Source organism: Leptodactylus fuscus, chromosome 8, assembly GCF_031893055.1.
Source record: "Leptodactylus fuscus isolate aLepFus1 chromosome 8, aLepFus1.hap2, whole genome shotgun sequence".
Taxonomy (NCBI): Eukaryota; Metazoa; Chordata; class Amphibia; order Anura; family Leptodactylidae; genus Leptodactylus; species Leptodactylus fuscus.
Window position 1 is genome coordinate 5784674 of NC_134272.1, and position 20983 is coordinate 5805656.

General features: G+C 43.4%; 1 protein-coding gene across 1 annotated transcript in view; it reads right to left on the reverse strand.

Annotated features, from left to right (window-relative positions):
* Positions 1 to 5348: 5348 nt before the first annotated feature.
* PDPK1 (3-phosphoinositide dependent protein kinase 1) overlaps positions 5349 to 20983 on the reverse strand; it is a 28451-nt gene continuing 12816 nt past the window's right edge. The window contains exons 2-14 of the mRNA XM_075285616.1: positions 18584 to 18829; positions 17811 to 17853; positions 17056 to 17193; positions 16358 to 16502; positions 15617 to 15714; positions 15418 to 15493; positions 13842 to 13910; positions 13625 to 13721; positions 12809 to 12982; positions 11370 to 11587; positions 8965 to 9022; positions 7516 to 7668; positions 5349 to 6429 (exon numbers count right to left, since the gene is read on the reverse strand). Of these exons, the coding sequence (XP_075141717.1) occupies positions 6316 to 6429; positions 7516 to 7668; positions 8965 to 9022; positions 11370 to 11587; positions 12809 to 12982; positions 13625 to 13721; positions 13842 to 13910; positions 15418 to 15493; positions 15617 to 15714; positions 16358 to 16502; positions 17056 to 17193; positions 17811 to 17853; positions 18584 to 18829 (1629 nt within the window). The 3' untranslated portion in view covers positions 5349 to 6315. The remainder of the gene's footprint in view (positions 6430 to 7515; positions 7669 to 8964; positions 9023 to 11369; positions 11588 to 12808; positions 12983 to 13624; positions 13722 to 13841; positions 13911 to 15417; positions 15494 to 15616; positions 15715 to 16357; positions 16503 to 17055; positions 17194 to 17810; positions 17854 to 18583; positions 18830 to 20983) is intronic.

Below are 20983 nucleotides of genomic sequence, written 5' to 3' on the forward strand. Positions count from 1 at the left end.
AATGGTCAATACGTGTCCAGCAGCGCCTCAGAAATATATACAGACCTCAGAATGAACCCCAAAATATATACAGAGCTAAGACTGAACCCCAAATATATACAGAGCTAAGACTGAACCCCAAATATATAGACCTTAGACTGAACCCCAAAATATAGACAGAGCTAAGACTGAACCCCAAATATATACAGAGCTAAGACTGAACCCCAAATATATACAGAGCTAAGACTGAACCTGAAATATATACAGACCTCAGACTAAATATGCTTGATGCTGTAGAAGTTGTGCATTAATCTGATTGTCGGGGTAGCGCATTCCAGAGAGGTGGTGCAGCTCAGGCGAAGTCTTGTATACTGTACTGAGAGTCTCTGATCATAGACAATGTTAGTCTCAGGTCATTGGAATAATCCAAAATAGATTGTTATAATTAGAGATTTGTAGAATAAAATAGTGATCGGAGGAATTTTTTCAGACTTCCCTTAAATCATCTCATGGAAGAAGAGTGAAATCTGCAGAGTATCGCGCTGCACAGTGAGGGCCTGTACTGATGGCCAAAGCCTGGACTGGAATTAGTTTATTATTTGCTCCCAATATACAAACTGACAATATAAAGTGAGACCTGACAACAGACCAGCGGTGTATACAGGGCACCTCCACCCATCACTGAGGTTACTCAGGCATTGGGGTATTCCTTGCTGTGATTTTCTGGCCTTCGTGCTATAACCTGGATCTGATTTAGGGGGTTCATATTATGGTTATTTAATTTCCATTGCTGTTATCCATCACAGGATGAGAACAACGGACATCAAAGAGAACCTTTCTGTCCTCGCAGATCAGCGGTACTACTGTATATGCCCGAAAGTTGACAGTGTGGGGTATTCAAAGCACTATAGACCACACATCTATGAGGACATAGAACGGGTGCAGGCGGACCCTCCTCCATTTGGTGTCTGACTGCATGTAAAAAGTCCTGCATGTTCTTTACATTAGAGTCAACAGATGGGGGCTCCAGTTTGTGTCCGTTGCTCTCATCCTATGACCCCCAATAACAGTAGTGTGAACATAACCTTACTATGACAACAGATAAGAATGGACAAATATAAATACCCCTAAAATATACATAAAGTACTTTGCATAAGTTTTAGGCAGGTGAGGAATAAATGCACAATAAGAAGCTTTCAGAAATAGAAGGGTTAATGGTTTAGTTTTGCCAGTTACCAAAATAAAGTGAATGAAGAGAAATGTAAATCCCATCAATATTCGGAGTGACCTTTGCCCTCTTCTCGGTACTTGACAGTATTTGGCAGATCTGGGCAGGGAGGTTGTTCCTGCCACCATCTTGGGGAACTTAGCCCAGATCTTCTGTGGCTGTTGTTTGCTCCAATCCGTCTCTCTCTTCGTGCCACCGCAGACAGACTGGAGGATGATGAGATCAGGGCTGTATCTGTGGGGGCCGGATCATCACTTCCAGGACTTTGTTCTTTACACCAAAGATACTTCTTAGGCCCAGTTCACATCTACGTTCGGGGATTGCGTTCTCATTGGCGAATGTTGGGGGTTGTTGTCCTGATGCAGAATACATTTGCAGCCAGACGTCTCCCTGATGGTACTCCATGTTGGATAAATATCTGCCTGTATTTCTTGGCACTGAAGACATTAATCATATTCAATCATTCCTCCCAAGAACCTCTGGTGCACATAGGGTGCTGTGGTGAATTTAGGTATTATAAGCCCCGCCCACATTGGCTCTGACTGTTCCCATTCATGTCCCTTTGTACCCCCCAATCTTGCCTAACACTTTCATCCAGTTCTGTACATGTTGCATCTCTGTTAAACTGTAGCAAAATGTTCAAACAACTTTTGATTTTCTGCAATTGTGACATTAATATTGGAATATTCTTCATTTGCAAATCTGGACTCCTTTTTGTGAAATTCTGTCCTAAAATCCACTTTCCCTTCTTGCCTTTAGAGAAAGGCGAACAGAATTGTACCGATCCGGGTTTGATCTAAAGGTTCCAATTTTTTATTTTAAATGAAACCCAACAAAGGCCGGGACCCCACATGGTGTAAATGCCAAGATTTACCCGCGGTGAGAAAAATCGCTGCGTTTAACGATCAGAGCAAAGTGGATCGAATTCTAGTGGATCCCCTGCCCACTTTGCGGTTTTGGAAATCGCAGCATGTCAATGATACATATGGAAACGCTGGCGGTTTCTCCATAGTTAGAATTGAAACAGAAAGTCTGCAGAAAAAAGTGCTACGGGAAGAACTGCGATGCCTGGCCGCCGTTGTGGTTTGTTGTGGATACAGCGCCACATCGGTCCACGTGTTTTCTGCTCTTTGGCAGCAACAGTGATTAAGCTGCAATGTTACAAACAACATATAGAGCAGGGGTAGGCTCTCCGGCTGTTGCAAAACTACAACTCCCAGCATGCATACTGTCTCTGCTGTTCTTGGAACTCCCATGGAAGTGAATGGAGCATGCTGGGAGTTGCAGTTTCATGGCAGCTGGAGTGGTGAACGTTCCCTATCCCTGATGTAGAAATTAGCCCTGTTTATTTAATATTGAGCTGGCCCTTAAAAAAAAAAAAAAAAAAAAAAAAAAAGTCACACGCACTAGGGCTCATGCATATACATATATGCAGAGACTATATGGCAGACTCCATATACTGTTGTACAATGCTAGGATGCTCCATACAATTGACGTTCAATTGCACCAAGCACCATCTTACCTTGATATACAAAAAGTGCACAGGTACAGGCCTGCTTCTATATGGTCAGGCCCGCCTCCACGTGGACAGGCCCGCCTCCATCTACAATCCCATCCGGAAATAAAGAAACAGACAACTTGTACACCTATAACCCTACATGCTTTTTATTACAAGACTAAATCGAGCATATGTGAAAAATTCCTCATTCAGTTACTACATCTAGGGGCACAAATATTTGGGAAAAAAAACAAAAAAAAGAAAAATTCATTAAATTATGAGAAATATGATTAAATCAATGACCAAATAGAAAATTTATATAATAAAGCCAGGAAAAAAAAAAAAAGTTGTAAAATATAGTTTACAATAATTATTCACATTCATGGCTGTACATCAATACATACAACAACGTGGCCCGGAACATGAATTCAATCCAAATAATTCATATATTAGAATTTAAATAACACAGACTGAACTAGAGGCCAACATATAGCCAGCAAATAACCTTATACAAGAATAAAAATACAAAAAAAGTGAAGATCCTATCATTGCATTATTTGTTTTCATCATTTTTTTTCAGTTTTTTTTTTATTTTAAGCTTAGCCTGTACATCACAGTTACAGTCAGCTACAAACCAGAAAAAGAAAAAAAAAACTAAAAACTGCCACCAACCCGAAATGAAAGCCAACGTACTATTGAAATTTTTATTTATTTTTTACATTTTTTTTTCTTTTAAATTCTGTAACTAATTTCAGCAGTACTAGAACCTCTGGCGCCCATGGAGGCGTCCGAGCGGACATCATGTTAACCCTAGACTGTGGTCGTTGCGAGCGTCTTCATTCCCCCGCCAGGCTTGTATACTAGCTGCGTCACAGAATAGACTATAAAAAAAAAAAAAATATTCTAATAATTCTCTAACTTCTTTAAGGTCACTGTGCAAGTTGCATGTGCGTTCCTTTGAGCAGCGTAGGCGTCAATGTTACCGGACGTAGTAGGACAGAGCGGGGGGCGCTCCGCTGATCGCCTGCTACACATCCAGCTGTGGGTAATGTCAACATTAACCAGCGTTACGATCGCGTCGTCAGGCAAACGTTACGGTACGGACACCGTTGCTTCAATGTTAGAAATGTGGCCGTAATTCTTACGGCTTAGGTGAAGGCTAGCGAGAGGACTCGTTCCCCAGTAGAGGCGGCCATGTTGTATGATGTCAGAGTCGTGACTTATTAGGCAGGGAGAAGGCCGTGTATACGAGGAGACTGATGGATAGAAGGGGGAGCCTTGGGACAGGTTTTATATTTAGGAAAACCAGCACAGCCGGCTGCACGATTAGTCCATCATATATAGGTCTGAAGGCTACTAGTCCCTCGCTGTACCAGAAGGTCCCTGTCCGATAATAGGTTGCTGGATATTTAAAAATAAAATAAAAATTGACATCACTATCCTCCATGGTTTTATCTGCTATCGCAGCTCAGCCTTATTCCACTTAGAGATGCAATACCAGTTACAGCCATAGACAAAAAGTGGCACACTTTCTAGGGGGGAAAAAAAAAAAAAAAAAGACCCCTTTTCCAGTTTCATACAACTCCTCAAAGTGAACCTTCCCTTCCTTAACTAAAAGCAGGACTTGATAGGATCGATAAGAAGCCACGCCCTGTGATCTATAGCTTTATAGGATTTAGGACAGCTCCGTAAAAAGCAGAATAAACCCTGCGAGTAGAGATGAGCGAATAGTGTTCAATCAAATACTCGTATCGGTCGAATACCACGCCGGAAAATTCTATGTAATTCAATTCAAAAACCTCCTTGTGCTCCTGGTCCTGCTACTTCCTGAACTTGGAGGATACAATGTGTCGAACTTTCCCGTTTTTTTTTCCCCATAGACTATAATGGCACTCGATATTCAATCGAACACTACTCGCTCATCTCTACCTGTGAGGACTCCTCGGGGGAGGAGTCCAGATGACCCCACCTTATCCAGAGAGCGCTGCCAATCACTGTGTATGGGTGGGGTCAGCAGGACTCTCACAGTCTCTACATCAAGCGATACCATCCTATATATCACAGCGCTCAGCTTTCCCCCTCTATCACGCCCTCCTCCTAAATCGGGCATCAAAAGCATCCCCTGAAAGGTTCACACCGAGATTAAAAAAACTGCCTTCACCGCCCCTAACGCACCGTCCGCCCCAGCTGCCCGTCTGTAGTATAGAACACATCTGCCTAAACTGGATACAAGTCAGTGGTCTTCTATAGCCAGAACTTTTTTTTATTTTTTTCTCCTTATTTACAGAAATGTTTTTGACCCCCTAAAAAAATAGAAGCGATTCAGAAACTGGGATGTGACAAAGTACCGTAAAATCCTTTCTGAAAATTAAAGTCTGACTGGTCTGTTAGATTTGTGGCCCTATAGATATATATATAAAAAAAAAAAACCTAAAAAAAAAAAACCCCACACACAACAAAAATATAAATGTGATCAAATAGCAGCAGGCAGATAGTACATAAAGCCAATGAACGGACACAGCTCTATGGTACAACGTCTCTCTGTGGGCAGAGGTCACCAGTCAGTAGAACAGTCTTTAGCATTCCTATATCCTTCCCCCCCCCCCCCCCCCCAAAAAAAAAAAAAAAAAAAAAAGCTGGCCTTTTAAAATCCACAAAGTGCATTTGATATATTTTAATATGGTGACAAAAAAAAAAAAAAAAAAAAAAAAAAAAAATTAATGACTTGACCCTGACCTCGGCGGCTCCGTCAGGACACTGTACTTTCGGACTGTGAGGATAAAATCTGGGATATAGGATTTTTTTTTTCTTCTTTACAATTTTATAGCTATCTATTATATATATGTATAAATAAAACTGTACGATGATATATTCAGTGCTACGGTCAACATACCTAGGTTTTTTTTAGATTTTTTTTTTTTGTTTACCCTGCAACCTGCTTCTCCTTATATCTAAGCCTGTGTGATGGGTAGAAGTACCAGCTAAGACGAGAAGGTTTGGAAGCATGTGTTTGACCTTATTGAATGCACTACGAACGGAAGTAAGACGATCCTTAGCGGTTACCCTCATGGACTGCGTGGTTTGGTTTATATCTATATTTACTGTACAGGTGGTGAAGATCCCTGATCGGACTAGCTCGAAAAATCGCTAAAGAAAAAAAATAAAACGGGGGGGGGGAAAAAAAAAAAAAAAAAAAAAAAAAAAAAAAAAAAAAAAAAAAAGCCAAGATGAAGGTCCCACAGACTACTGTATAGGAGTTTCTCAACATGTGCACAAGTACAATGATCTGTGTTTTCTACCGACTGTACGTTAAGCTGGCGTAGCGAGGCCTACCCACTATAGAGCTGGTGTGCACAAAAGCAAAACCACCACAGCAACGATATGCATGTCGGAACTCAACAGAAGCACAGAGAAGAAGCGAGGTAAACCCTGGATTCCATTTATGTCCTTTTTGTATTTTCTTCAATATGTAGATTACTGACGTGGAGAGATGGCGGTGGCGTGGGGAGTGGAGGAGGGTTTCTCTTCTGTTCTGCTATGTAAAGCTCATCTGTTGAATCAGGGACTCTAGCAGCACGAGGGAAGCTTGCGAGACGTGGAAGAGACGATACTAGATGCTGCTGTTTTGGTGATTCTGGTATCTGTGCCGCCAAACTTCCTGGATCTTTTTGCACCACTTGTGAGCGTTGCCGCTCGGGTCCATCAGGTAATATGTTCGGTTAGGCTGCGGAAGCAACATTGTATTAAATACATAAAATCTCTATCCCATAGCTATCTCCATATATTATTAGCCAGAACCCCACCCATCTATACATACACACATATACATATTATATTATTAGCTAGAGCCTCATCCACTTTGCTCAATGTTTTTTGTTGCAACAATTTCTCAACATGAGGCCTTAGCCTAAAGTAGTTTTCTAGATTTTTTTTTTTTAAAGCCATTCTATAGTCAAGACCGTCAATATGTTATCAGGGGAGGGGATTTTCGCTGCACTGACCCATAGAGGCTGCTCTGCAAGGGTCCCAGGTGTCTAATATTAATGACCTTAATAAACTTAGGGTAAGTACACGTATGGTTTTTTTGGTCCAGAACTCAAGGCGGAGGCCGACTCAGGTTCTGGACCAAAATACGGGTAGCTGTGACTGGATGCCGATGCAGTGCAGTCACGTACTCCGCTCCAGAATAGGTCCAAATGAATAGGCCTAGTCGCGAGGGAAGATCTTCAGGCAGATGTCGCGAGGCGAATCCACCCGAAAGAATGAGCATGTCGCTTCTTTTTCCCGGGAGCCGGAACAAACTGCTCCCAAAAAAAAAAAAAAAACTGCCCGGCTCCCGTTGATTTTAATGGCAGCCGTCTTTTTGGTCAGGATTTTGAGGCGCATACGGTCTCAAAATCCTGACCAAAACTGAACTTACCCTGAAAGTTAGGATCTACCACAGTTTGGCAGATCAGTTGTATAAAGAGTCCGACCATCAGCATAACAAAGGTCAGTGGCTAAAATAAAACGTGTAATATACAGGACGGGAGATCACTGACCGCACATTTGGTCGGCACGCTGTGTTACATTCATGGCTGCTGCTAAATACAGTAAAATTCGGGGGATTACCAGGATCTGACCTGGTGAACAGACCAAAACTTTCAAGCTAGGCGAGGTCAGCACAAGATAATCCTGAGATTTACGGTGACTCATTAGTAGCCCGTGTCTTAGATTTGAGACACGTAAACTAGAGACTCATGAGACAGTAAAACAAGGCAACGTAGAAAAAGACTGACAGCGACTGTAACAACTGGAGACATTTACTTACAGTATGAACAAAAAAAGTTTTAAAGTTCTTTGCTTCAGGGCGCAGCTCCTGGGACCAGGGAATCTCTCCTTTCAGGACTTTATTTACTGGATCCACATAATATAGGTGCGGCCCTTCTGTAAGAAGCAGCTGACGCCTTCGCGCAAACAGCCCCTGTGAGGAAGAACGCAAACACATAAGAGAAGCCATGCGTGAGACCAAGGAGGCGGACGGAGAGGAAGACGACCATTAGCTCCAGACCTGAAAGGGATCCGATCATCAGAATTAGAGATGAGCGAATACTCTTTGACACTCCCATTGCAACTAACATGCACCCATAGGAATGAATGGACGCAGCTGGCTTGCCGGCCGCTTCCAATCTTTTGTATGGGTGCGTGTTAGTCGAAACGGGAGTGTCGAAGAGTATTCGCTCATCTCCAATTAGAATCCCTTTTTCTGCAAAGATCACGTTGGAATAACCTTTATAAACGCCCCCTCCCTCTGCTCACAGTGCTTATCCATAGACAAGTATTATCAGGGGTGGAGGGGGGCGTTCCTCCCCACTCACACTGTACAGCGCGATAGGCGCTGCTGTGGAGAAGGATGTACCTGACTGACTGTCAGGAACACCCTTCTGACTGTAAAGAGCTACAGTACCGGGACAGATAGCTCTTTACCCGGGGAACAGATTGGGAAAGCCGACAGTGTGCTGAATTCAGCGGCTTTCCAGCAGTATATAGAACTGCCTGTGCCCAAACCATGAAAGGTCCTCTTTAAAGAGGACCTTTCACCATAATCGGGCACAGGCAGTTCTATATACTGCCAGAAAGCTGACAGTGCGCTGAATTCAGCGCACTGTCGGCTTTCCCGATCTGTGCCCGGTGTGAAGAGCTTACGGCCCGGTACCGTAGCTCTTCTATGGTCAGAAGGGCGTTTCTGACCATTAGCCAGAGACGTCCTTCTGCCTCGAGGCGCCAATCGCGCTGTGCTGTGGAGCGGGGAGGAAGGCCCCCTCCCTCTGCTCACACAGCTCGTCCATAGACGAGCATTATCAGGAGAGGGAGGGGGCGTTCCTCCCCGCTCCACAGCACAGCGTGATTGGCGCCGCGAGGCAGAAGGACGTCTCTGGCTAATGGTCAGAAACGCCCTTCTGACTGTAAAGCGCTACGGTACTGGGACCGATAGCGCTTTACACCGGGCACGGATCGGGAAAGCCGACAGTGCGCTGAATTCAGCGCACTGTCAGCTTTCTGGCAGTATATAACACTGCCTGTGCCCAGATATGGTGAAAGGTCCTCTTTAAGATGTTTTCTTCATAGAAAAAGGGATTCTAAGAATAGACTCCCCTGAAGTGCGATTCTCCATTTCCCTGCTCAGAGGCGACTATCCTGCCATAGCCTGCGTGATCCCATCTGCGGGGTGAGGGCTACCTCAGACAGGCACAGCAGGATAACATTACACTATACTCACCTTTCTTTTATCAACTGGACCCATTTTCAGGATTAAATTATTTTCCACAAACTGATGCCTGGGGGGAAAAAAAACAAAAAGGTTATATATAGTATTTTTGTATTTTCCACACATACAGACTCGTCATTGCCTCTATCCAAGCAAATAGGAGAAGTAGAAGGAATGTAAAGGTATAAGGGGTTACTATAGGAAGGCACAACCCCGTAATAGAGAGACAGGAGCCCACTGTGGGTTTATAGGGAACAACTTGCTGATCAGTGGGGACGGGTTGGGGGCTGGTGTCTGAATGACAGAATCTAGCATGCCCATTGCTGTGCCCCCTATGTGGGACTGCCAGATACAGCACAGGGTTGTACCGCCATCTGCAGTAGTGCCACTTAACCTCTTCAAGACCGAGCCTTAAAAGGACCTTCATGACCGGGCCTCATTTTTCAAATCTGACGTGTGTCACTTTATGCAATGATAACTTTGAGACGCTTTAACTTATACAAGTGATTTTGAGATTGTACTTCGTGCGAGTGGTAAATATTGATCAATATTTTTATATTTATTTATAAAATAGGAAATTTGATGGAAATTTGGAAAAAAAATTGCAATTTTAAAAATAAATAAAATGTGAAATTCTCTGCTTTCCAAACAGATAGTCATATCACACAAACACATGAATAACTCTTATCTGTCACATCTCTGCTTTATATCAGCATCAGCTTTTAATTGTCCTTTCATGTATTTTAGACATTATAAAATAATTTCCCAAACTAATTTTTTTTTTTACCCGGGATAATGTACATAATGTCATATGTGGTATGTACTGATATTAGGGCACATGTATGACACTGGTGTACCCCGGATATTGTACTTTATATCATATGTGGTATGTACTGATATTAGGGCACATGTATGACACTGGTGTACCCGGGATAACATACGTAATGTCATATATGGTATATACTGATATTAGGGCACATGTATGACACTGGTGTACCCCGGATATTGTACTTTATATCATATGTGGTATGTACTGATATTAGGGCACATGTATGACACTGGTGTACCCGGGATAACATACGTAATGTCATATATGGTATATACTGATATTAGGGCACATGTATGACACTGGTGTACCCCGGATATTGTACTTTATATCATATGTGGGTAGAAATGGTTGTTTGGGCACAGCCGGGAACAGAAGGGAAGGAGCGCCATTTTGGTTTTTGAAGCAGAGTTTGGTTTCTGGACATTACTGCCAATACAGGGGGCTCTTCAAAAGTGGCCTAAAGTAAAACCTGCAGACACATAACCCCACTTTGGACACTACACCCCTGAAGGGATTCATCAAGTGGGTAGCGGACATTTTTAAACTTTGAGTGTTGCATTAATTTCATTTCCAGAAAGGAATGCGCAGCAGATAATGCAAAGTGAAAATTGCAATTTTTCCGTGGATTCGCCATTTCAGTGCCCGATCGGTTGTACCTGATTTGTGTCAGCAGACACACAACTGCGGTCGGTCGGGAAACGGATAAGAGGGCCGGAGCAGCAGTGTACATACACAACATGGCAGCCAGGGCCTCTCTATATTACAGGGGAATGGATTGGGTTTAGGCTATGGTGCTGCAGGACTAGATTACACCAATGTACCAACAGCGAACCATACAGAAACATTATTCCTATAGCACCATTACATTCTACAACTTTGGGCCAAATTTCTATTTCTATTACCCTCCTGCTTTTTTTTTTTTTTTTTTTTTTTTAAAATAAAATGGTGTTTGTCGGGCAAAAAAAATAAAATAAAAATATAATCACTGAGACTCGGATGCAAAGTGCAACGGGAGTGGATTGATCGTCTGAAAGCCATCTTGTCTCATTACACCATTATTAACCCCCCCTCCCCCCCAGCACCAACGCTCAGGTGCGCTGATATAGATAAGGGACACAACACTTGGTCTGAAAGCATAGCTGTGCACCTCACAGGATCATGCCGCTGGCACCTTGTATAAGCCTCATCTGCTTTGACCTGCTATTATCCACCTCCCTATGGATTGCTGCTATATCAGTATTATACAACTGTGCAATCTCCACCCTATACCAGAGAATCGCAGCTTCATCCGTTATCAGATAAATGAGGCTGCTTTTTCAGTGATATGATGTAGAATGATATTCTTAATGAATTGTTATACCTCAGGCCTGACCTAATGATGGTTTATACTGGACGGATATAGGGAGCTTCAATAGGATCTAGACTGACCGTAAACATGTGATCAAAATACCAGGGTGTAAATCACAACCTCACACAATGGGTAGGTCCTGTGTGCAGCATCGGTGTACCATGTGCAGTCAGAATACAGGAAAGGAATCTCTCTCAGCATACAGGTGAGAGGGATGCCCAGGATCAGCTACTCACTCACCATTGGTTTCCACCAGCTTGTTTCTCTAACAGTAGCCGCTTTTCTTCCTCCGAGAACTGTAGGTCAAGCTCGAAAGAGTTATTGTCCAGGTCGTGAATGTACTGCTCGATGTTACTGCCAGATCTCTGCGGCTGAACAGGTTCTGGTATGGGCAGCGCTTGGGGTTGGACTGAGGAGGCCACCTGCATTCCCCCGAACTGACTCAAGAGGTCGTCATACTGGAAATAAAGAGAAGGACACAAGTGATCAGAGATTATTGAGTGCAAGAGGACGTGATGAATGGAAACAGCCCTGTACATAGTGGCCTTTCACCAATCCCCAGTCACCTGTACGGCCTGCCGAGTAGTACTAAGCAATTGTTTCTGAGATTTGGCCACCTGCAATAGCGACACCAGTGATTTTGCAGGAACCCTAGGTACTTACATCCATAAGACTGTCACAGCCTATTCTTTGGCAAAAATACTGTGAAACTGAAGCCTATAAAAATGCAAGTATTGTACGTGATCCCATCAAGTCACGGTCACTGCACAGTTTCCCTCCAATTGCTATGGTTTTGCAGCAAAGCCATAAAGAGCATGTGATTTGCCTGTACTTGTCTTTAAATAGCACCAGATAGCCATATACTGTATAGCCGCGATCCGCTATAGAGAGAATAGCACCCTAGGAAAGCGACTGATCCCATGGATCTGGTTATCTAATGATTAATCTCTATGGTGGTCCTTTGTGTTCTGCACAGTAAGGGAGCCTTCACACGGACTACACGCGTATCACATTGAACGCAATAGGTAAAAAAAGCCTCCCATTGATTTCAATGGGAAGTGCGCATATGCCGGCACTCATTCAAGTCAATGGGATTTTTTTTTTTTTTTTTTTTTTTTTAAGGCCGCTCGCTCTGAACAAGTTTACGTTCAGAATGAGCAGAGCGTAAACTCCGCGTGAAGGCTCCCTAAGTGGAGATTATTTTTCCAGATAGATTTATGCAGTTGTGAACTTGCAGTAACCCTGATTGTTATGAATTATGCAAGTATGGAATCTGGAGAATACAGAGCGATGAGCAGCAGAATGCGCCACTGGCAAAATACATCAATGAACTTTAGATGCCGTGATGAATTAGCATATATTAGAGAAGCGGCATGGTGGTCGGCCCACAGCAAGTTGAGCTGAACTTTTATGGCCGTCATATTAGACTTCTCATTTGGAAGCAACAGATCTGACCGCCCTCTCACAGGGATTAATACGAATACCATGCCCAGCCTAAAAGACATCACAACCCACCAGGGAGCTGGATGGAGCCTCTTCTGCCTAACCAGTGTCCCTGAATGGGTTAATCATCCAGGATCACCCCCAGGGTGTATAGTGCGGAGTCTCCCCTCACCACCACTTCTATACAAGTCTCTAGAGACTTCCAGGTGAAGTGGATAAAGCCTGAAACAACTTACATTTCCATAGAACTCTTCATCATCTTCGGCCATGGCAGGCAGGTAAGCCGTGAGTTTTGGAGGAGTCTGGAGGTGAAGGTCTTGCCACGTGATGCCATCAAAGAATGAATGAGCTTTGAGGGGACCGTATCCTCCCATCTCTTCACAACCTAATCGTTTAATTGGTTCTAAGACCTATTAGAAAAAAGTCCCAAAGACTTAGAAGATAAAACGTGCAGTTACAATGTAGTGCGGCGAGACGAGACAGCGAAACAATTCCGTATTATAGTATAAAGTCAGGATCTGCTCACGAGAACACGGTCACTTCACTACAATATGGGAGCCATGGCACAAAATCAAGGAAAGGTCAAAACTTGTTGTGAATATTGATCTGTAAGAGAAGTTATGGCCCTCATACACCTTATCGGTGACTCTATAACCTGAACACTCATATTGTACCGATCATGTCTGACCTCATCGTCCTCCTGTCTTACTTCTCTCCTCGTGTGTCCATCTAGGTGTCATTACATACCCGAACCCATTTAGTTTTTCTCCTAACCCTTATTGCGATATGTAAATGAAAATGCGTTGTGCGTTCTTCTCCCAGCATTCTGGCGCACAGCCCTTCAATCCCTCTGTGTGTTATATCAGTATACGAGAAGGCTTCCATAGATCCATATGATCAAGACACACGTTTGCCGAAATACCTTAAGATAACAGATTTGACTTTATCTAGGAGACAATGAGCTCTGCCACACAACAAACTCAGCTCTGCTACATCTGCTTATATAAACTTCCCCTCCCTCCCCCCCCCCCCAGGTTAATTGAAGAACATACCAGAAGTTTTTCTACAAGGTCTTTCGCTCTAGGGAAGAACTTTTCTGGGAAGTCGTATTCCAGCTTTATGATCTTCTGAAATATAAGGTATTCATTGCTGCAAGAGAGAACACACAAAGTCATAAACTGGATTTATGGACCAAGTCAGATTGAATTAATAGAAAAATAAATAACTAATTAATATGGAGGGATCCTGTTCCTCTGAGCACAGCCTTACCCAGCTCTGAAGGGTGGTAATCCGGCTACTAACTGATAGATAATGCAACCCAGCGCCCAAAGGTCCGAACTGGAGGAGGAAGGGGAAAATATATATGTATCAAATATTAAGTGTAAGGCAAACACAGAGACATTCAATAAAAGACAAGACACAGTTATTTATCTGGCCAGATCAGTCCCCCCACCTCACAAGTTCTCAGACATAGACCGAGCCCCGCCGATATGTCCAGCACGACCAGTGCATGACTGTGCGGGAACATCAGAGCCCTCCCTGTGTATACTGGGCATCCCTAGGAGCAGGTTTTGAACATATTTCCCTATAAAGCCCCTCTAAGAATAAACAGGACCAGCCTTTTAAATTTGGGTCTGATATGTAATGGTTTCTGCTGCAACTCCTATTATAGGTGATGTTTTTGAGTACACCAGTATATAGGTTACCAGCAATGTGTAGGCATTGTCTATTGTATATTAGGCAATGTATGAAATGTGAGAATGGTTACTTACTTTCCCTAAGCATTCTATAGAATGACAAATGATATTTAGGTAAAGCATGAAAACCAAAAATAGAAAGAGAGAGAATACTGACGCCTCCTATAACAGGATAAAGGAGGTGACTTGTTTCCTACAATCACATAGTAGCCATTCAGCAGCTGATAGTCCCTGGGTTCCTCCTTAGTAGTCATTTTGGCTTTCTGGACATCATTGATAAAACTTCTGGTAAGTAGTTTTGCTTAAGAAAATACTGTTTTTGGCAGCGTTCACACAAATTTTGGACAGGTTGAATCTTTGTTTCACTACAGCTTACTCCTCCTCCTTTCATGGACACGCACGAACAAGAAACCAATTCTAAGCCTGAGGCGACCGTCGTATTGTGTGCGGCTCCAGAGTCACGTGCCTTGCCGGAACAAAGCGATCGGAGATGGTATTTCATACTCTGCCGCTTTCTTGTACAATAATCACATGATTACTGCAGCCAATCAGTGACCTGAGCGTTCATGTCATGTTTAAAAAAAAACAACTAAACACCCCCTCCCCCCTCTTTTCTTGTAGCTCAGTATTGTGCTGGTCCACCTCCGAAAAACGTATGAATAAAATGACAAGTGGGCGTTACCTTTCCTTTAGTCATAGGGGTGTGTCAGTGCACGGTCTACCTGTGCTGGCAGTGCTTGGATGAGGTCAGTCTGTGTCGGACGCCCCATCCAACAGGTAACTTCCAATAGTCAATTTATTTACAAACTTTCCAGGAGGAATAACAGAGGAACGACCCAATGCAGAGTTAGAAGAAACAAAGCTACTGGTTTAGAAATGTGAGGGCTGGTGAGGGGCAAATAGCCTATGGTCTGTAGTCATTGTGCAGGGGGGATTCTGCCCATAGATATCTGCTAATGTATACAGGGCAGGGGGAATATCACAGTGTATGGTGACTGGCGAGTAACAAGGAACTCTAATACCGGCCTCACATAGAACAGAAGGTCCTGAAGACAACGGCCAGTCCCGGACTCAGCGCTTCACCAAGAATGGAACGTTACATTAACAAAGACTAAAATAAATGAAGCAGTAAAAACCATTAGACTTACCTTTTACACGCTGATTTTTCTGTGAGAAGCTCAGGAGACACGTACTGCGCTGTGCCAACAAAGGAATTTGCTCGAGCTGCAAAAAAATAAAATAAAATTATATTATAATAGTTAATATTATGATAAAAAAATTATATATATTCTCTTTCTATCATTTCTGGCCTGTCTGATGGGGATTGTAGTGTGTAATATCGCTTACCTTGCCGGCTCTCCGATGATAACACCTTTGCTGTCCCAAAGTCTGTGATTTGAATGTGCATGTCTTCGCTTAGCAAAATGTTTTCCGGCTTCAGGTCTCTGAAAGAAATAAAATGACCTCAAAATTCAATAAAATTCTCCAAACTGAAGAACACAATAAGTTCTGTCTGGTATGTGGCAGTGCAGACTCAGGCCGGGTTCACACTCCGGACATCTACCATCTCTCCTACCATATTAGGTGACCGGATAGATGGCAGATCATTACACCTAGAGCCTTCTTTAGACTGTGGCTATGGGAGCAGAAGCTGTATGGCTGGGACTGACAGATCTGCGGCACATATAGGTGAAATGTGAGGTTTTTAACCTTTTATAGGGCTTCACCTATACTTGCTGTGGATTCGCTAAACCCTTACAGAGAGATAGAATTAGGGAACATTTACATGTACCAAATATTAGTGTTCAATGTCTGTCAGACGACAATGCAGCATTACTAGTGGAGCCCATTAAGGAGGCTTTCACACTAGCGTCGGTGTCTGATGCTAAAGTCCACAGAAGATTTTAGCATCGGACACTAGTTGTGTCCGTTCACAATTTGTAATGTTTAAATGCAGTGTCCTTTACTGTCCATGTCTGTCCTTTAGTGTCAGTTTGCAAAGATGTCCGATTTCTCAAGCGGACAGCTAAATCCTACATGTGTAAGAAATCCAGCAGCGTTTTTGGTTCACCCTTTATATGATCTCACCTGTGAATAATTCCCTTCTCATGTAGGTATTCTAAAGCGCACACAATTTCAGCCGAGTAAAACCTTGTGCAAGTTTCATCGAAGGAGCCGATCTTCCTTATGTACTTCAGTAGTTCGCCATTTTTGGCATAACTGAGGCCAAAGTCTTCAGGAGTTGTTAAGGCGTAAGGTTATGAAGAACGCTGGGAATTAGGACCTTACTGATCAGACGCTATTTTCGATGGATGAATCCTAGAGAGACCAAATCTAATCTAGGACAAACAAAATAACTATAGGTCTGATTAGAACCCCTGTAATGTGTGAGGCCATAGCCCTTCACTTTGGTGCATGATTTGCTATAGGCCATTATGGGAGTTTTTGCTTAGGCACTATAGCCATAAGACGTTTCTGATCCCAGTCATCGCAGCTCCACTGGACATATCATTGTGCGGTCCTGCAGACTACAAAGGGTTACCAATGCATTACGAATCCCCCCCTATCTTTGCAGATCATAGCTGAGGAGGTTGGAAGTCTCGTTCCACTACCTCTCCTACTGACACACTGATTTATATTCACATGACCGACTCAGCTCTACTCTATATGCACCCAACAGGAGTAGAGCCGAGTAGATGATGTCCCCGCTACAGTCTGAAAACTACAAAGAGAAGAAAAAAAACAACCAAAGCAGATCTTCCCATTTGACTTGGTTTGAAGGATACATAGCTTTTCAACATCTTGAAATGTGAAGTATAGCTTGACGAAGAACGGGTGATCCAACCGAGACATGACATCTCTCTCCCGGGTTACATATGGTACCTTATTCTCCTTTACAATGTGACGCTTCTGCAGAATTTTAACTAGAAAGCAAAAAGGACATATAAATATAAAGTAATACAGATCGGAGAACAAGGCGGAGGAATTCTTAAGGCTTCGTTCACATTTTATATCTCCATTACATCTAAACTGAACAATAAGAAAACTCTGCAAAGAATTTTCATTATAATCCGATTGTCCTTTTCTACAGCGCCGATACAGGCCGATGCAACTCCAAGGTAACAGACTACAAGCGAGCCATAGAGACAATCAATCTGAACGTGGGCATAGCCTTTAAAAGATAGAAGTTTTTGTTTTCAGAATTTCCCATTATGGCCAGGCTGCAGGCAATGCCCCAAAGCTTACAGCGATATCCCGGCACTTATCACTGACGTGGATTATAATACGACATTAGCTGCATTTATCGGACCGGTGCATATCCACAGGTCTGATAGCACCGTCATACATTTATAGTATATCTTGTCATTATACTATAAATGTGCACGTTAGGAGGTCCGGTTTAGTATATGCAGAGGAGCAGGAGGTCTCGTGTCTATGGGCAGTTTTATGTGCCCCCAATTAGGAAGTTTAATAAAATAAATACATTAAAGTATATAAATTCTAGAATATTGGAACATCCCTCCATACATTGCATACTTACTGGCATACTCTCTGCCTGAAGAGATCTCTTTGGCCAAAACAACCTATAAGAAAGACAATGAACAGACTAAAAACCCGACATATAGACATTATTATAGAAAAGAAACAGAACATTTTTTGCATAAGCTTGACGGAGAATATCCCCCCCCCCCCCCATGTGTAATCCTATAAGGGGCCGTCTGACAATAACTTATTATAAAGGTCTGCCAATGAGCCGAGCACAGACTGTCCTATCCATATGAGGGGTCAGCACAAGGGACGACAAAATAAAAAAAATAAAAAAATATCACAGCTACCACTGATACCAAGAGGGAGCTAATATAGTGCACAGAAATATTGTGGTCTTAAGACACCCCCCTCATACAGGTAGGAGCTCTACGAAGGTCAAGAATAGATACCGTCACCCAAATATTAACTCAATTCCCTGAAAGGTTTGCAAAGTGACCGCCCGTGAGGGTTTTGTGCCTGTCTGCAGCAAAACAGTTTTGTTTTGTTTTTTAACTGGACACAAAGTCAGACATCCAGGACTGTGTGTCTGGTTAAAATAAAAAAAAAAAAAAAAAAAAAAAAAGGTTTGGCAGGGACATACACAAAACCCTCACGGGCGGTCACTTTGCAAACCCGTTCAAGTGAATGTGTCTGAAAACTGACTGCTGGCTTTCTGTCCCCTCTCCAGTATCTCGGGGCACAAGACGGAAACCCAGCAAGATTGGCTAAAGTGGGCACGGGCACGAACCCGCCTAACACTAAAAGAGGAAGGAAAAGTGAACTCACTGTTGAGAAGGAACCTTCACCAAGGATTTTGCCAAGTTTGAAGTCCTGGGGACGTTTCTTTCGAGGCTGTTGTGTCGGTTGTTGTACGGTCTTCTGCTCGGACTCTGCGTTGGCGTCGCTGGTAGAGCCGGATCGGCTGCTGCAGTTTGCGAGGGCAGGCGAAGACCCGGAATCTGAACTGATGACGAGAGAAGGAGATGGGCAGGGGCACATAACCACGTTGGACTGAATAGGCATCGTATCATACTGGAAAGAAAGAAAAGAAAGAAAGATTAGCAAACAATTACAGATCACAAAAGGACACGTAAAAGAAATTTAACAGAGGCAACTGAGCGAGCCAAACGACAGACACCAAGAAATTACCCTATAGGACCAAGGGCAGGTCTAACTAAACACACGTGGCAATAAATAAATGCACCATACAAAGCTAGGGGTCCACATGCACTTACTTGCACACAACAATACAGCAATCTGAATTAGGCCCTGCATATATTCCACAACAACGTCCACTAAACACCCCTCCAGTTAGCACAGCTGTCTTAGCTTTGTGTTCAAGGTATTTTGTGTGTAACCCCCATGTTTGTTTTCTACGGTCACTCCAGTTTACTCTCACATACCAAACCCATATTGAAAGGGGTCTCCAACCATCGCAAACAAGCGCCAAATGCTACCTAAGGCTGAAGCCTCATGCAGTGATTTACTTTACCTGCAAATTGGATGGGAATCAGGAAAATCCCACACAAAGAGCAGCGGAAAAGTCCATTATACCTGCAGAAACGCTGGAGCTTTCCATACAAGTATAATAGGAGCAGACAGTGCGGGAGTTTATTTGGGGCCCGGACAGCAGCTTTGTGAATGTTCGTTGTTCATGACACCACCGTCTGCCATACACTTATACGTAAGGCGGTATTATAGAAGGCATGGGCTTATAGTTTTAATGCCATCAGTTCATTATTTCCCCTTCCACTGAGGATCCCTGGGTGATCTGCTCTTCCCCATTTGCAGAGACTGACGGTCCAGTCACAACACCCCCACCCCCCCACCGAGCATAGCAGCATACATTTGCACAGCACCTGTGTATAGTATTGCAGCTCAGCCCCATCCACACAGAGACTGGGACTGAGCTGCACACAGGCCATGAGATGGTTAAACTTGGTCACATGACCGGTGAAGTGAAAGCACCGCTTCCTACAGCTAATCCGCTAACGTCCCAGGTATCCGACTCCAGCTCATCTTCAACCTAAGGATTGATTGTCCATTGATAAGCTCGGAGAGCCCCTTTAGATATTCATGACGGCTCAGAGCCACCTGTCGCAGTGTGCGGTTGTAGAGCAGGGCACCGATGCAATGCTGGCACGTGCAAACACGAGTAAAGAATCGCTGGTATTATAAAATATTCAACCAATTAAGCTGATTTCAATGAATTAATGTCCGTCGTACAGGAAACTCCTACATATAGGAAATGGTAGAGATGTGAAACCTCAAGCGCAAACGTTGCAAGCCGATCACCGGTTCGTGGTACTTTCCATGCACCTGGCTGCTTGTGCTATTTCTGTATCTTCTATCAAATGGAAACCACAGGGGTTTGTCCCGAACACGTTGCGCCCCGAAAATATTTACATCGAATGAAGAGAAGCAAAGAAACCTCCTCGTAGGTGCACCACATTAATGTCCAGGGTGGGAAAGTCACAGCGCGCTGGTCCTCATGTACAAGGAGGGAACAGAAACCTCCCCGTAACAATACAAACCACAAAACCGACCAATAACCTAGGAGGAAACCTTCAGAGTAAGTCAGACATGTGCCACAAAGATCCATAAATCAGGGGCCGCCTGCAATATTACCAAATAGAGATGGTGAAGTTATAAATAGGAAGTTTCTGTATCAGCCCAAGTGCTTTCTCCATATTGCATACAGGACATTCTGCCCTCTGTATTACCGTATAGCAGCTAGTCTCTAGGCAATAGTTCACACTACAGATAGGAGTCATACCTGGGCGTATGTATCTGTAAACAAGGCAAGGTGATTCAGTTTATGACATGTACGCCATTACACCATGTTCAGTTCCTTATAAGGTTCTCCAGACACATTGCACCTTTACCAAAATAACATTTACTAGGAAAGATTTACAAGTCATTTCCTTGTTGTACAGAAACATATTAATGCCATGTTGGGACATGCAGAGAGCAGCGGGTAGAACCAGGGAAGATGGCGGGGACAGCGACTCGTGTGCACAGATAGCCATGTAACACGACTGGGCCAAGTCCTCTGAAGTCGTAGCCACCCCGTACAAAGACTCTCTGGTCTGGAAAGTCTCCTTTAGATGCCAACATCATAAGTGATACTGGCAGGTAACAGGTTAAATGTCCGCAAACAGTGTTCTGTAGAGATCACTTCTCCGC